Raw genomic sequence first — 15,757 nt, 5'->3', positions numbered from 1 at the left:
TACATTTTGGAACACAAAACTTTTTGTTTGCTCTCAGACTGGCCTCACTTTATTGGTTAGCTGACAGTTTCCAGCCAGAAAATGCATACAACAAAATCCCTGTGTTAAACAGCTTTAAAGTTGTTTCTTACACAGATATTCCCTCGGAACACTCAACAAAGACAAGGTGTGCAAATAGCGTTCACAATCACACAGCTCGAAACCAGACCTACAGTGACCAACGTTATCCCGTTATCAAAAAGAACATACAACCTAGAATATCGTCCAAAACATCTGTCATGTTTGATTCTTGCATTCTCAAACTAAATACACACAGTAAAAATGCTTTATCATAAGAAATATTTGATGCCTAAAGAACATATATTTACTAAAAACAATGCAGATCTCCAATGTTCCACCTGATTTCACTCAAGTGCAAACCATCCAGTTATTTATGATTCTTGTCTCCTATAGGAGTAAAAGGACTTGTGCATCTTTATGAGACAAAATAATTAAATTAATTAATTTAATTTAATTGTCTACATACAAAAAAGCAGTATTCCAATCAAAACTTTGTTCCTGGAGCTTTTGTTTGATATAGGCATGATTGTGAACTCAAACATTAAACGCACATGTATCCAGTTAAATGGTTTACAGTTATACCAAATATTTAAAATAATCATAAAGAAAAGAAGCTTAACGCACCAACTTATACAGGAAACCACACACACAATAAGCCAAATGAGAAAATGGTCCCTATTTTTTTTTTTTTCCAGTTTCATTCTTATCCATAGATCAAATGGCTCTCTGACATCTGTTCCTTTGCACAATTTACACTCTGGTCAGGTATTTGCTTCTCATGGAAAATGGAAATCAAACCCACAGGAATTGTGTTTTATTACAGATTTACTAGTGACCAAAACCACTACAGTTAATAGCATCAACTAGGCTACAGAATTTGTTATTATAATTAGGAAATTTTAAATAAATAACTCATTTTTTCTATGTACAAAGTACAACACATGCTTTTCTTAGCGTTGTAACAATCATGGAACATAGATACAAATGTATACAACAGGCTTCTGTGGTGAAATGAGAAATGTGCATCTTGACTGAATCCTTGCTTTGATAGATTGATAGATAACGACCTATTCTGGTTTTGGATGGGGGGACAACATTGAATAGAGGATTTCGAAAACAAAGGTTCAGAATCAAGTATGAAATGTGATATAGCTTTTTAGGCAGAAAAAAAAAAGCTATATTAGTTATTAGTAAGCTATATTAAATTATATTATATTAGTTTAGTTTTCTAGGCTTCCTTATTCAAGAATTAAGTAAACTAGAACTGTTACACAAACATAATACAACTTCCATGACTTTGGTTAACACGTTTGGGTGGCTATCGTTAAAGGCATAACTGTAAAGTCAACACAGTTTCACAGTTCCAAAATTTATACCGATATACAAATATCCACATTAAGATAGCAATCCACACCACATAAACATGATATGGTGATATGAGCAAAAGCTGAGGCGTAACTCCAAGATGCGTGGGTGTATTTATCTACACACCTCCATGGATTTTATTCAGGGACCCACTCAAGGTTATAGGCAGGTGACACGGGGAGATATGGTTCTTCAGTAGCTGATAACAATCAAAGTGTGAAGCCGAAGCAAAGCACTTTATACTGCGTTTCATTTCTTCAAGGGCTTCAAAGCATGAGCTTATTCACAAGCACTGCTAAACACACGATATTATATCCAAAGCCTCTTTCAGTGTTCCATTTCCAACACTTAATTGTGCAGTACGGTAGACTATGAGCAGCTGCTTGATGACTTGTGGAACACTATGTCTCTCTGTCTGCCTGATATAATGAATTTATTATTATAATACATCTTGTTTGGTATTGTTATATATTATTTTGACACACATCATCACCTTTTTGCCCTGTATGCAGCGCAGGGTGCCTGTTTGAGGAACCCATGCAATGAACTTTGCATATCACCCTGTACCTGTAAATTTACATAAAGTTAGTCTAAAATCAAAGCTAAAATCTTTTCAGGCTACGTGTCTTTGCAGACCCTCTCTTCAGCTCTGTGAAGCCACATCTCTAATAGTTTTGCAGTTCAGGAATGTTTTTGTAGAGGTCCAGTGAGTCAGGATTGGAGAATGCTCCTCTTTGTGTCACCTCCCGACCAGCAATCACTTGTTTTACAGCTACCTCCACCTTCTTACCGCTGATGGTATACTGTAGAGGAATGAAATAAAGGCTGTCATTCAACAAAAAGGATTTTTCTATTTGCAGCCTGACAGAATAATATAAAGTTTTTTCATAACTAACTGATAGATTTCTTTTTTTTCTTACAGGAATGTCTCTGGTCTCCAGCAGCAGGGCGGGTACGTGTCGAGCAGACAGAGCTTTTCTAATGGCTCCTTTAATCTTTGCCACCAACTCTGGACTGAAGGGCTTACCAGGTGCCATCTTTAAGAACAAAATAACTCTCTCTTCTCCGTCAGCGTTGTACTGTGGAACACAAAGACTGTCTGACACTTCCTCAAACGCCTCCACTGCAGAGAGGAGAGGAAAGGAGAGGGCAGAGGGCAAAAAGGCAAACCAAAAAAGATGAGACACAGAGAGAAAAAGATGTGAGAGGTGAAAAGAAAATGAGAGTAAAGATTAAAAGAATAGAAAAGACAAAAAGTGTCAAACTAAGCAGCGTGAGTACGTACGGAGAATGGCAAGTGAGTAAACTTTAAAAAGTGGACAATGGGATGGCAAAGTCTTATTTTTCCAGGAACATAAAAAGAACCATGACTCAGAACCATTTTCTTTTATCATCTTACACCCACACCCTACTCCATCTGCAGATAAAGACTCACCAATGTTGTAGATCTCTGAGCTGCCGAATCGGACTCCGTTGGGGTTCAGCGTGCCGTCACTACAGAAAAAACAGATTTTCTAAATTCAGAGCTGGCGTTCCTGTAATTGCGAGCCATTTTGCCACAAATTTCCACAGGAAAAAAATGACTCTACTGCCTAGAGTTGTGACAAAATATCACACAAAAGGGTATGAAGTACATTTAAGCCTGTCCTGATGAATCAATAAAACGTATTGATTGCAGTTAATGGCTGACCTTCTGCCCAGCATGACAATGCCCCCTGTCTTTGGATTGATTTTACAGTAGTCTCCGTGGGCCCACACCCCTACAGAATGAGAAAAGGAAAAATTTGTCTGAAACTTTGATTTTTTTTTTTTGTGCATACTTGAAGAACACATACTGAAAACAAACATTAAAAAATGAAGGAGCAATAAATGCAAATAAAAACAGTTACATAATGTAAGCACAGATAAATTTAAACTGGGCGATATTGCTTAAAGGGTAGCTGTACAGCAGGGGTATTACAGGTGTCTCTTTATGTACATGTAAACTGTAAATATGTTTCTATTTTTACACAACATTTGTGTGGTTACCGGGATATGTAGAAAAGTATGCTTTATGATATTTGCTCTGATTCTCGTCATTCCAGAAGTGTGTTGGCTGGCAGGGGATTGGCTTCAAGCAGACAAGCTCCCCACTCTCTCCCCACACAGGCTTACCTGTTAAAACACATATTTCACAGGAACAGAAAGTTGCGGTGTGTGTTTCCCTGCAACCCATATAAACCTGGGCACACGTCCATATGCACAAACACATAAGCGTATAAGAGACACAGTATAAATCCTTCTCTGATAAAAACAAAAAGAATGTGTGTCGCTCTCAGAGAACCTGATACCTTTAGTGTGTGGTTTCACACAACCCTAACAGCCTCCCTCAGGACGGTGTTATAGGCTTAAAGACTGACTAAAATAATCCCAAACTCTTTCTACAAAACTGCCTTTAAATTATCCTTCAATCCACTATCCTTTGAGGTGGTGGAGACATGCCAGTACAGCCTGCAGCAGGGAGCTGGGGAAAGAGGGACTGAAATCAATGACAGAAACCTAGAGGGCTTTGAAGACTTCCACCATGATAAAAAATAAATAAATAAATAAATAAATAAAGAACAACACCCTTTTTATTTGAAATTAATAATTTAAAAAAATGTGTTTCGCTAAAGTTGGTCAGTATATTGTTCCAGGGAAAGTTCACACATTCCTTCAGTTACTTTTTGGCCTGGCAAATATATACATATAAGCTCCACCATATATATATATATATATATATATATATATATATATATATATATAAAGTTATCTTTTTTGTCAGGTAAAGTTCAAATAGAGGTGGTTAAAATCATAACACAATGAACACGTCCATATATATATATATATATATATATATATATATATATATATATATTATATATATATATTATATATATATATATATATATATATATATATATATATATATATATATATATATATATATATATATATATATATATATATATATATATATATATATATATTTATTTATTTATTTATTTATTTATTTTTTTATTTTTTAAAATGCAGCCTGAACCTGAAGCTTATTTAAAAGCTGACCTCAATCCCCTTGACTCTGTTGCTCTATTGTCCCCATACAGTAAATCTCTTAATTGCTATTGAGGTTGAATGAAACAGAAAGTGGTAGGAGGGATTATTAAATTCTGAAGAGATTCACCCAGAGTCTTACCGTCAGGGCTCCAGGCTTCCACAGCCATGCCGAGATTTCTTGATTGAATCTCACCTCGATACACTGGAACTGTTGGGTTCTGGCCCATGAAACACGACACTATGTCAGTGCCACCTGGGAAAAGAGTTGAGAGAAACCGGGAAGTTTTCCATTATATTTCTGCAACAGACATATAATTTTTCTAAGAAGTTAAAATTGACCAGCTTGTGTCTTAAGTTTTTGTCATTAACGCTGTTGGAGGAACCTTGACCTACAAAAAAGACAGAGCAATGGGAAGTCTGTTAACTCTGTAGCGTCTTAATAAATTCATTGCTGTGGTTTTCATTGTACCCTGAATAAAGTCAGTGAACCCTATAACAGTTATAGCAAGGTTTTCCCATTATAACAGAGTACCATCTGTGTTTCAAAGAGGTGTTCTTTTCTTCTTTTTTTTTTCTTATTCCTCAGTGAACATGGAGCTGATGAGCGATTCTAATTGTGATTTCTCCTACAAGCACTGTTGCTCGTCTACATGTATTTTAGCAAACTTTATGCTGGCTTTTTTATTTCTGTTTTAAAAGTGGAATCTCCTCAGCTCTTGCCACAAAGAACCTTGGCCAAACATTACTATTGCCCCTGACCTCTGGATCTTAAACTTTATAAATAATAGTAAGAGCTGTGGTAACAGGAACAGGAAGTTGCTTTGGTGATTCTTCAAGTCTTAACTTTGACCATGTTTGGCATATACTTTTAACGCCTATGATAAAGACAATCTTTAGTTTCCATATTCCACTTATTTATCACCATTTCTGAGGGGTACCAATAATTTTCTCTACAAATTTTAATTTCAAAAACTTTCCAGGAAGGCGTAGACCATTCTTTAATCCTTTAGAGTCATTGGATGTGCCAGTTTAAGATGACCTAGCAGCAAGACGCAGTTTCCTTTTAAATTATATTGAAAGTGCAGACAAAAATAGATTGAAGCCAACAACATCGGGTATGCTTCTGTTTTAGACACATTTTATTGTAAATAGTCAGAAGTCTCTTAGATATTTTATGATGATAAAGATAATGAATCACATTTAGTGTGGTAGGACTAGGGTTAGGGTTAGCACATATGATGACTTAGACCTCAAATGGTGAAACTGGTTGGAGGGAGGCAATGTGTACGTTTTTACCTTATTTCATTTAGTTTGGAATACTTGGAATGTACAGAGCCACACCCATATCACGTAACTATGTAAAATATCAGCAAACACTGACCAAGAGACATTATCACACTTAATACCAGTGTCTTGTATTTTTTTGCTCCACACACAGGCAGCATTAGCTCGCTGCTCCACCTTCATTGACCTATATAGGAGTTCCTTCCCTTTGCAGCACTTTCCTAAAACTGTCATGAAGACGCACACATCTATTCATCTCTTTCTACCTTCCAATCATATACCATTTCTGACACGTTCTATTCATCTCCCTTCTTATTGTTTGTTCTCTACCTCCCTATTTCGTTCCACTCTGCGTGACAGATACCATCCATCCATCTCGTTTGCTTTCTCTCAGTTGCTCTATGCCCTTCTACTGCTCCTTCCTCCTTTCTTGCATTTCTTTGTTCTTTACACTCGTTTTCTCCGTCTCTCTTTCTGGCAGGTTCTTTATTGAGCTCTAATTGGCTCCCAGGAGGAAGTAGAAACTTTGTCTTCTGATTAAACACACACACTTATAGTGGGACGATACGCAATTAGATTAATATTACATTTACCTTAATAGGTGAGTACAAACACACAAAAATACATACATATACACACAAACAGAAGCACATTTAAGCCAAAAGTCAATGTGGTTTTCTTGGGATGCCTTCCATCATCTGACATGTAGTGTGCATGTGTGAGTAAGGTGTATATACACAAGAGTGCAACGTGTCACACTGATCTGATGCTCCTAACAGCAGTGACTATTTTGAAGTGAAGAAAAAGGTTTTTTGAACTCCCCAGTTAGTTTTCATAGATTTTTGCACATGTGAGTGCGTGCACGCACATCTTCTTTCATTTGTGGAGGTGTTACTGCTTTGAAAAACTACCTGCACAGTTTGAGGTCAAACAAAGCCACCAACTGAGACAAACCAAGCAACCTACACAGCTAACCTACACATGAATTCATTTATCCAAAAATGAACTGAATTGAAACCAAAAACTAAAGGAAAATTGAAAAGATGACTTGGTAAATACTTCAAAATTAACACAGAGAAGAGAAGAGAAGAGAAGAGAAGAGAAGAGAAGAGAAGAGAAGAGAAGAGAAGAGAAGAGAAGAGAAGAGAAGAGAAGAGAAGAGAAGAGAAGAGAAGAGAAGAGAAGAGGCAAAATGGGTGTGGAGAGCTGACATATGGAGAGTCAGATGGAGGTATATTAGGATTGAGTAAATCCAGCAGTGAAAGTGTTAAAATCACCCACTGAAGAGCAACAGGGGTCTGAGGTCCCTGCTGAACAGAAAACACACAAACACTCTCCTGATATACACGACAATCTCCGTTAAAAGTTTTCACAACCCCAAGTAGACTTTAACTGAAGCACATGTTTATACACACACAGTGACACGGGGTAAAATCAGCAAGGGACCCACATATATGAGCATTCAGAACACACACACACAGCATTGACCTCATGGGTCAAGGTTAGGTCGGTTGGCAGCCAAAAGGGTTGCAGCCCTCTGTTGCCCTTGGCAGCAAGATGGAAAGTGACTGGGGCAGGACCTGCTGTTTCGAGTCACACATTCACAAAGAGCCAGCGCTATAATTCCAAAAGGACGAGTCCAGATGAATAACAAATTGGGTCTTCTTCACAATTTACCACTTTAGCTATCATTTTGTTCAAATATTATAACACTATACTGTCAGAGGAACAGCACAGGAACAGGTTGAGCTCTTTGGAGACAAAGTCAGAGAGGCAAAGCTGAGATGGTTTGCACATTCTAAATAAAACATGTTTGATGGCCAAGCAGTAAGGTATACAGGCATCTGAAATCTTCTACTTTTTCCCCTCATACTTCTGCTGCTGGAGTATGGCAGTCCCAAAACCTTATGGTAAAATATAATGTAATTTGGCACAATGGCTGAACTGATGCACCTCAACGGCACTGTTGGGATTAAACTCATTTTTCTAATGCCAAAAGCTACAATAGTTACAATACCTACTGTTTCCATAAGCCATTTGACTCATTAAAAAATCTTTACAAAGTAACTACAAAGGATCTTTAAAGTGGAAGAAGAAAACAGTTTTATCTGTTTAGCTAACATGGTTTCTCAGTGCCTCTGTTATGTGATACCATTTAATACTGAACTTGTTTTATTGACTTACTAACGCAATTAAAAAGGGGATGAATACAGCTTTGTATTGAGCTAATAAGCAAAAACTTGTTTTTCCTTGATTCGTTCTATGTGTTTGTCTCATAAAAGTTGTTGATGTGTGTCACAAAATCGTATGAGTTGTTGAGTAACAACCCATAATGCAAACAAACGAAAATGTGTAATTGCCATAACCAACTATTTTTGAAGTTTTCAGTAGATTCTTAAGCCTACAGCAAATTTTGCACAGACCACCTTCCTCACTAAACAGATTTCTTTCTTCACTTATCTTACAGACTCTGCAGAGACACAGATATTTACGACAAAAATAACCTAAGAAAATCTGCTTGCAGATTTCTTCTGTTTATTTTCCATCTCTCACCAGATTTCTGCCTGTGATTGACATTTCAGCTGACGCTTGTGTCCAGCATTTCGACTTACATGTCATTGTGAGCATGTGCAACTTTGCATATGTTTGCTTGTGTATTTGAGGCTATATGCTGTACCCATTTGGGCTGTCATTCACAATGGCTGCGTGTATGTGTATGCAAGCGTGACATTCCAAGCTGCTTCTCAGTGTGCGTATGTGTGTGTGTGTGTGTGTGTGTGTGTTTGTGTGTGTGTTTAATACGTCAGTCACCCAAGCTCTGCTAAATGTTAAACGTTTCAGGACTCACAGAAAGAGACAGATAGCATTCTACTGGCCTGACAACATCACAATGGGCTGAGAAGCACTGTGTGCGTTAGACCCGTGCGTGTGTGTGTGCATATGCGACAGTTGTGGGTGGTGAGGAATATGTAGCCTTCTATACAATTTATTGTTTTATTATTATGCATCAGTCCTTTTGTGCTTGTGTCAGAGATGCTTTTCTGTTTTAGCTTTAAAATTTCAAAATACAAATACAGTATATATTTTAAATGTTTTAAAATACATTTTTTTTTTAGTTTAAGTATCCGGTTTCTGTCATAAAGACATCGGGAACCAAACAATTTGTTGCTCAGACATCACATTATGCACCAGAATCATCTTGGATATAAATATCTTGATTTGTCAATATATATATAAAATAACATTAGGTTAAATATAAGTAATCTTACATTTACATAATCCTTCTTTTCTTTCATTTTTGTCAGGGATGTTCCTTACAACTAACTTATTAGTTGTTTAAACACGAGAGAAAAAAAAATCAAAGTGGTCAACCAGTCTAAATTAAAGAAAACACTCAGAACACATCTAAAAATAAACACAATCTAATGGACAAGGCTAGACATTGCATTTGTATTTGGGATCAACAGGCTTGCTAGTTTTGCTAGTGTGTGTTCTAATGTGCTCTTCTTCAGTTTTGTGAAAAGCACTTTAGGGGGAATTTCAAAAGGTCAGAAAAGCTCATGTTTCAACAACAGTGAAGTATTGTACAGTTATGATAAATGTTAAACTGGCCAGTTCACGTTCATGTTAGCTGTTAGCTATTAGCAATTACCCGTTTACCAAAAATCTTGCCTTAGGGTGTCACAAGCTAGTGCCAGTGTTGGTCCCAAGCCCAGGTAATTGGGAGGGTTGTGCCTGGAAGAGCATCTGGCATAAGATTTTTGCCAAATCAAATATGTGGATCCAGCTGCTGTGGAAACCACTGGAGAAAAAACAGAGCAGCTGAAGTTACCTTTATCCAATAGCCACCTTAGCCATCTGTTATCATTAAGATAGTGGTTAGCAGCTATGGCTAATATTAAAATGATAACATTAATGTGAGAGCCAGGCAACAAACACCATCAGTCCTGTCTGCAGAGTTGTAATGGATGGTGTTAATTTTACAGAATAAAACAATTACTTAAGTCTAAAAAATGCCAAGTTTCTCTGAAAGTACCAGACTGAAACTGAGGAAAGTCTAGACACAAGATAACAGCCTACCTGACTAACTGTATTTGATTGGTAATTAAAATGTGGAGCTTAGTCACCAGATGCACAGAACCACAATTTTTTTAAGTAACTTGGAAATAGTAATCTCCGATAGTATTTTATCAAGTATTGAGTAGTTTCTTGGGTATCAGTTTATCAGTAAATTCAAGTATGGTCACTCACTGATAAAAGCTAGCATATCACAAGTTGTCCTCAATGTAGCTACAATGCAGCTATTATTCTTAATCAAAAACAGGAGAAAGATGAAATGGAGTATAAAGGATACTCGACGGCTGAATCAAATTAAAAATAAACAGAACTTGGTTTCATTTGTTAGTGAACAAAACAGACAACAGGTCTTTAGCAATAACTGGAGAAAAAACAACAACAGCTGGCACGATTAATCTTTACTTATTGTGCAGGCATTTCATGCATTATGTTCCTAGTTAAGTAGCTATTAATTTGAAGCGCCACAGATTGTCTGTCAAATTTTTATAAAGAATATATTATAGACAATAGTTTTTTTGTCAAACCACAACCTGATTAGCAGAAAATGCACTAATATGCACCTGTTGAATATTTCATTCATTAAAAAAGTATACTATAAATTGTTCTTATTGAGTAAAAGCTTGACATTTTTAAATTAATTAAAACTGTAATATTAATGTCTAAGACAAATATTTATCTACAGTTCTTTTTAATGATTAAATGATTTTGTGTCATAATTCTAAATAAACATTATGTTATTCTTAAATTCTTAAGTATTAGAAAAATAATATGTGTCCTAGCAGGTTATGTGTTATTGAGTCACCTGAAATGGAGCCCAGCAGCACGGTGCTCTTTATGCAGCGGTAGACATAGTCGTAGATCTGAGGTTTGAGAGGAGATCCAGTAGACAGGATAGTGTGGAGGGACTGGAGATTGTGTGTTTCCGCTAGAGAAGGAAAACACAAAAGGTAAAAATAAATAGCGAAAGAAGATGAACAATAAACTCCGTAGTTTAGTTATTAGTAATACATAACTGTGTTTGAAGTCACTTTTTGAATACAACCTAAAATGTTCCTAAAATGTTGAGTGTTAAAAATTCAGTGAGTTCCGGAAGTACAATAAATTTGGATTCATTAACTGGTCAAAAATAATGTGGGCAAATTGGAAAATCTGAAAAGATTATTTGGGATTCTCATTTGCTTCAAGAGAGCAAATGAGCAAAAACATTGGTTTTTGATCAGACTCAATATGCAGTTTACCTGCTTGTATTGAGACAACAATAGTCACACTTTTATAGTGAGGCTGCACATATTTTAGAATTACTGGTCTGGGATCAGTTATCACAGTGGTTACCCCCCCCCAAAAAAACAACCCAAACCTAACCAAGTTGGAGTCACCAATCATTTGAACCAATTTAGTAAACCAAACACATAAAATGGGTATTCACATTTGAACAGCTGTGGCTTGTTGCACCCCAACTTGTTGTGTTATTGTAGTTTGCCACCCTGATGTGACAGAGCATGCAACGTACCGCACACATCGCTTTAGCCATCCTCAAGATCCATGTCCATGTTCTCTGTCACACACATATGCCCAAACCACAAGCCAATAACACTCTGGGAACTAATAAGGTTCCAGCAACTGCCCCTTGCTCTGCGCACACACACACAGTTGGACTTTTGCTACCCCCCACCATGCCTCCAGGTGTCCAGTCCAAATGTCATCCTAGGGAAAAGGGCCTCTCCGCTGGGGCAGCCAGTGAAGAAGCTCCCACTATCCTCCTCGGGCCAGTGGAGGCATGCATGTACGCACGCACGCACGCACACACACACACACACACACACACACCAACATCTCCCTTTGCCACGCTCTCTTTCTCTAATAAGCATCCAAATGCACACACACAATGCCAACTGGATCAAGTGGCTGGCTGACTAATAGGGGTGGGGCAGCGAGCGGGAACAAGAGAGCGAGACAAGCACAGAGACACAGCAATGTTTTATTTTTTTTATGCCTTTCTGTTTAGTATTAGAATTAGGAATGGGTTCAGCTCATTTAAAGTTAAAGAGAGACGCACAAACAAGGGCAACAAATGCAGATTTGTGGCGATTATCAGAATGCACTGTGCTACATGGTGACACTTGGTATATGCAAGTTTTTTCTGTTTGCACTTCTGACAGAAAAATTGTTAAGCCTGGTGGCTGCAATTTAGCCATACACTACAAATGTTATTACTGCAATGTGTATGGATGACACACACAGAGCTCTTAACACACACAGCTGGTTTGGTACTTTACTTTCTTGGAATCCTATTTCAGTGTCCCACTATTTCCTGTACATTGTACTCCTGAGTGTAGATGGACAACAAAGTAAATTTAGACTAAACTCACATTAAAACCATTATATTTTGATTTGATGAAAATCATGTAATGTTTCTTATATGCCATATAGGCTTAATAAATCCTGGACTTCACTGTGATTTCTTCATGTTTGTTTTAATTTTTCCAGCTGGCAGCGGATGTTTAAACCCATCAATTTTCTTCCACAAATTAGGATAACAGTTGGGCTACAGCCTATCCCAGCTGCCATAGGAAAAGAGGTTGGGTACACCCTGGACACAATGCCAATCTAAAGAGAGTTAACACAGAGAGACAAACAGCTATTTCTGCTCACATTCACACCTATGGCCAATAAGAATGTCTTCAGGCTGTGGAAGGAAGCTGGAGAGAGAACCCACGCAGACATGGGTGGAATACAGACAGCCTGTGGATTCGAACCCAGGACCTGTGAGGAAACAGTGCTAACCACTGTGTTACTTTAGAAGTAGCTAAAAATCGCCCCCAAAAACACAAGTGACTATAGTTTCGGTAGAGCAGTTCATCCACTTACTGAAAGGTTGGTGGTTCCCTGGTCTGTATACCCAAGTATCTTTGCCCAAGATACGTAATCCCAAGTTAGGGGTGGGCGGTATAAACAGTATATGGTAGAAACGATATGAATTTGGCCAGCAGTAGAGATTTTGACCATACCACTCTACCGCGATAGCGCATGTTGCTAGGCTACGAAGCCGGACCGCTTGATGGATTGTCGGAGCATTACGGCTACCGTAGTCGGGAGCCTCAATGAGTAATACGTACTGTGCTTCAACATAATATTACTGCATTGTGTGTGTATAACCTCTTTTTAGGTTTTATGGATATTATACATTTTTATGCTAAGGATATGTCGGCCAATTTCCACTGGAAATGCCTTTTGGTTAAACTGTCAGCAAGGAATTTGCATTTGCACTGTTAAATTTTTATATAGCTTTAATGCACATAAAAAACGGCTGCTTGTTTAAGTGAAAATACATAGATGGGGTTTTTTTTGCACTAATAAAGTTGTGGAGGAGACAAAGTATTTTGTCTTGTGCCAATTATATCGTCAGTTATATCGTTATCGCAAATTTTCAAATAGGTATTGTGCTAAATATTTTTGGCCATATTGCACCGCCCTATTGGCATATCTATTGTAGTAGTAAGGAGGTGGACTACAATATCAAGCTCAACTGCAATCTGATCAGATCTTAATGCCAGCCCACATCGATCGATGGCTAATTGGAAAATCTAATATATTTATATCAATATAGTTAATCTGCGTCAGACTGCCTGGAGTGAATGCATATCTGCAGGTATCTTTAAAAACCACCTCCACCACAGCTCCTTCTTTTATGCTGTGTTTCACTTAATCAATGTAATATCTGCTTTCATTGATGCTTGTTCTATTTTGTGCTAACATCTATGGATGTGGAAAGGCTGGGAGGTGTACAGTCCCAGAATAGAGGTATCAGATATAAATTACTGCAGATGGAAATAACTGTCTCTCAAACTATAGTTTTGCTGTCTAAAATATGGCTGTGTGAAACTGAAATATAGCTTAACTAATTTAACTAGAATTCCTGTTGCTTTCCAGTGAAATGAACACCTACAATAATGCGAAACAGGTATAAAATCTAGAATTCTTACAAATAAGGAAAACCTGATGGAAGTTACTCTATAGCAAAGACTAACAACTGTGCTGTGATAGTGTTTTGTTCTAACACAATACAGTATCTAATTTGTTGCTGCACAAGTTCCAAAGAGTAACCACTACATGAAAGCTAGCAGCAAGTCAAAAAAAAAAAAAAAAAAAAAGCACCAGCACAGCTCTGGTTATCTGTCCAGATCTTTTTCTTTCTCTAGAAAGTTGTGTCACTAAAAGCAATTAGGTGGACCTATCCATGACTCATATGAAAAATCATAACAGCCTTTTTATCCTTTTAATTCAGTGTCATACTCCAGAACATAGGGCAAACTGTTATTTCATCCAGTTAATGGAATAAAGGACATTCAGAGTCAAACAACATTACTATTATAATCATTACTGTGTCCATCTGCTCTTATTGCTACAAATTCCATTCTCATAAAGTAGGTGTGTATGTCTATATGTCTGTGACCATGCTCACATATTTATTTTACTCTCTTCTATCCATGAACACAACTTACAGGGTGTCAGGTTCCTCTCCTGCAGCACAGACAGCCACTTGGCCCCGGTACCAAAGATAGTGATGCTGATGAAGAAAAAAAAAAAGATAAACATTATTCAGTTTGCCAGAAGTAGCGAGTGTTCTCATATACTTTGAGAAGAAAAAGGAAAAAAAAGAAGAAAGAATTTGCGTCAGTGTTGCCAACACTGACAGTCATTGCAAAAGGCCTCCTACATACATGTACTATATTCTGCATTGTGACAGCAGGAACTCCAAACAACAGAACCAAGCTAGCAGACTTTATGAGTGGGGGTGGCATAAATATTGTTGCCAAGTTTCACTGCAATCTGGCTGGCTATTTTGGAAAGATGCTGCTGGACAAAGTGATGGATGAATAAGTGATAGATTCACAAAGCTGCCAATGATCCTTGTGACATCACAATCTTTACCATCACTGGGATATTCCTGAGTGTGTCAAACACAATTAAACATATCCTGTTTTAGTTCTTGGATGCTTTTGATTAATATCTTTAAACAAGAGACGCGGTGAACAACTGCAAATATTAAGAGAAGCATTTTTAAATTCTCAAGGAGTTTTGTATATAAAACCCTCACAAATCTGTGACACCTGTTACACCAACAGGCCAGTAGTCACTGTCAATGATGAGGATATATACATCCTGGACAGGGAGGAACGCTGATTTGAGCAAGGAGTCAAGGAGGACATTTACGTGAAAAGGGAAAGACCATCTCTGAATCGAGGAGGGGGCGTAAGGGTACATCTTTCACCACCTTACAATGCTGTTATTGCAGTAATTCACCAACTCTCTATGAATGGTACTCATGGCAATTGATCAATGGTCATTGACCAGTGGCCATGACAATTTTCAGATTATTGATCATGAAACGGACCTCATGGCCCATTGTTAGTCAGTGGTGCTAGTTTCAGTCATTATGTAAATGTAATGTTTAAAAGGTTGGGAAAACCTGCAATGAAAATGAAGAAGTCACTTGGATGAGTGACGAAATGTTTCTCACACTGAAAATGCTGCATCCAGATGAAGAGAATCAATTTTTGGGGGTCTCTGAATTCTAAAAATGTGACACTTTAGATATTAAATAGTATGAAGATTATTTAGATACAAAAACATTGTACATCGTTTTAAACCAACATTTCTTGGTTTAAAAAAAAAAAAGGTTAAGCTTATCTTCTTCGTAACATTTGCCAGATTGTTTGCAAGTACTCTACTCTTTATGGGTTTCAAAACATTTTTCAGTTGTCCCATGAAATCCATTGCCAAGAAACACATGCATGAGTGCAATAAAGCCCTTATATATCTGTATTAACATCACCGTACATTACTTTTAAGGCAACGGTCAAGTAACTTCTGAATACAATATTTGTGATACTTG

General features: G+C 37.3%; 1 protein-coding gene across 1 annotated transcript in view; it reads right to left on the bottom strand.

Annotated features, from left to right (window-relative positions):
- Window positions 1–859: 859 nt before the first annotated feature.
- Window positions 860–15,757, bottom strand: part of aacs (acetoacetyl-CoA synthetase) — a 39,417-nt gene continuing 24,519 nt past the window's right edge. Inside the window, exons 11-18 of the mRNA XM_026187180.1 lie at window positions 14,364–14,428; window positions 10,664–10,786; window positions 4,640–4,753; window positions 3,454–3,579; window positions 3,116–3,185; window positions 2,861–2,919; window positions 2,346–2,548; window positions 860–2,228 (exon numbers count right to left, since the gene is read on the bottom strand). Of these exons, the coding sequence (XP_026042965.1) occupies window positions 2,091–2,228; window positions 2,346–2,548; window positions 2,861–2,919; window positions 3,116–3,185; window positions 3,454–3,579; window positions 4,640–4,753; window positions 10,664–10,786; window positions 14,364–14,428 (898 nt within the window). The 3' untranslated portion in view covers window positions 860–2,090. The remainder of the gene's footprint in view (window positions 2,229–2,345; window positions 2,549–2,860; window positions 2,920–3,115; window positions 3,186–3,453; window positions 3,580–4,639; window positions 4,754–10,663; window positions 10,787–14,363; window positions 14,429–15,757) is intronic.

This window comes from Astatotilapia calliptera, chromosome 12, assembly GCF_900246225.1.
Source record: "Astatotilapia calliptera chromosome 12, fAstCal1.2, whole genome shotgun sequence".
Classification (NCBI taxonomy): Eukaryota; Metazoa; Chordata; class Actinopteri; order Cichliformes; family Cichlidae; genus Astatotilapia; species Astatotilapia calliptera.
The sequence above is the reverse complement of the archived record's forward strand: the minus strand, read 5'-3'. Positions and strand labels throughout refer to the sequence as shown.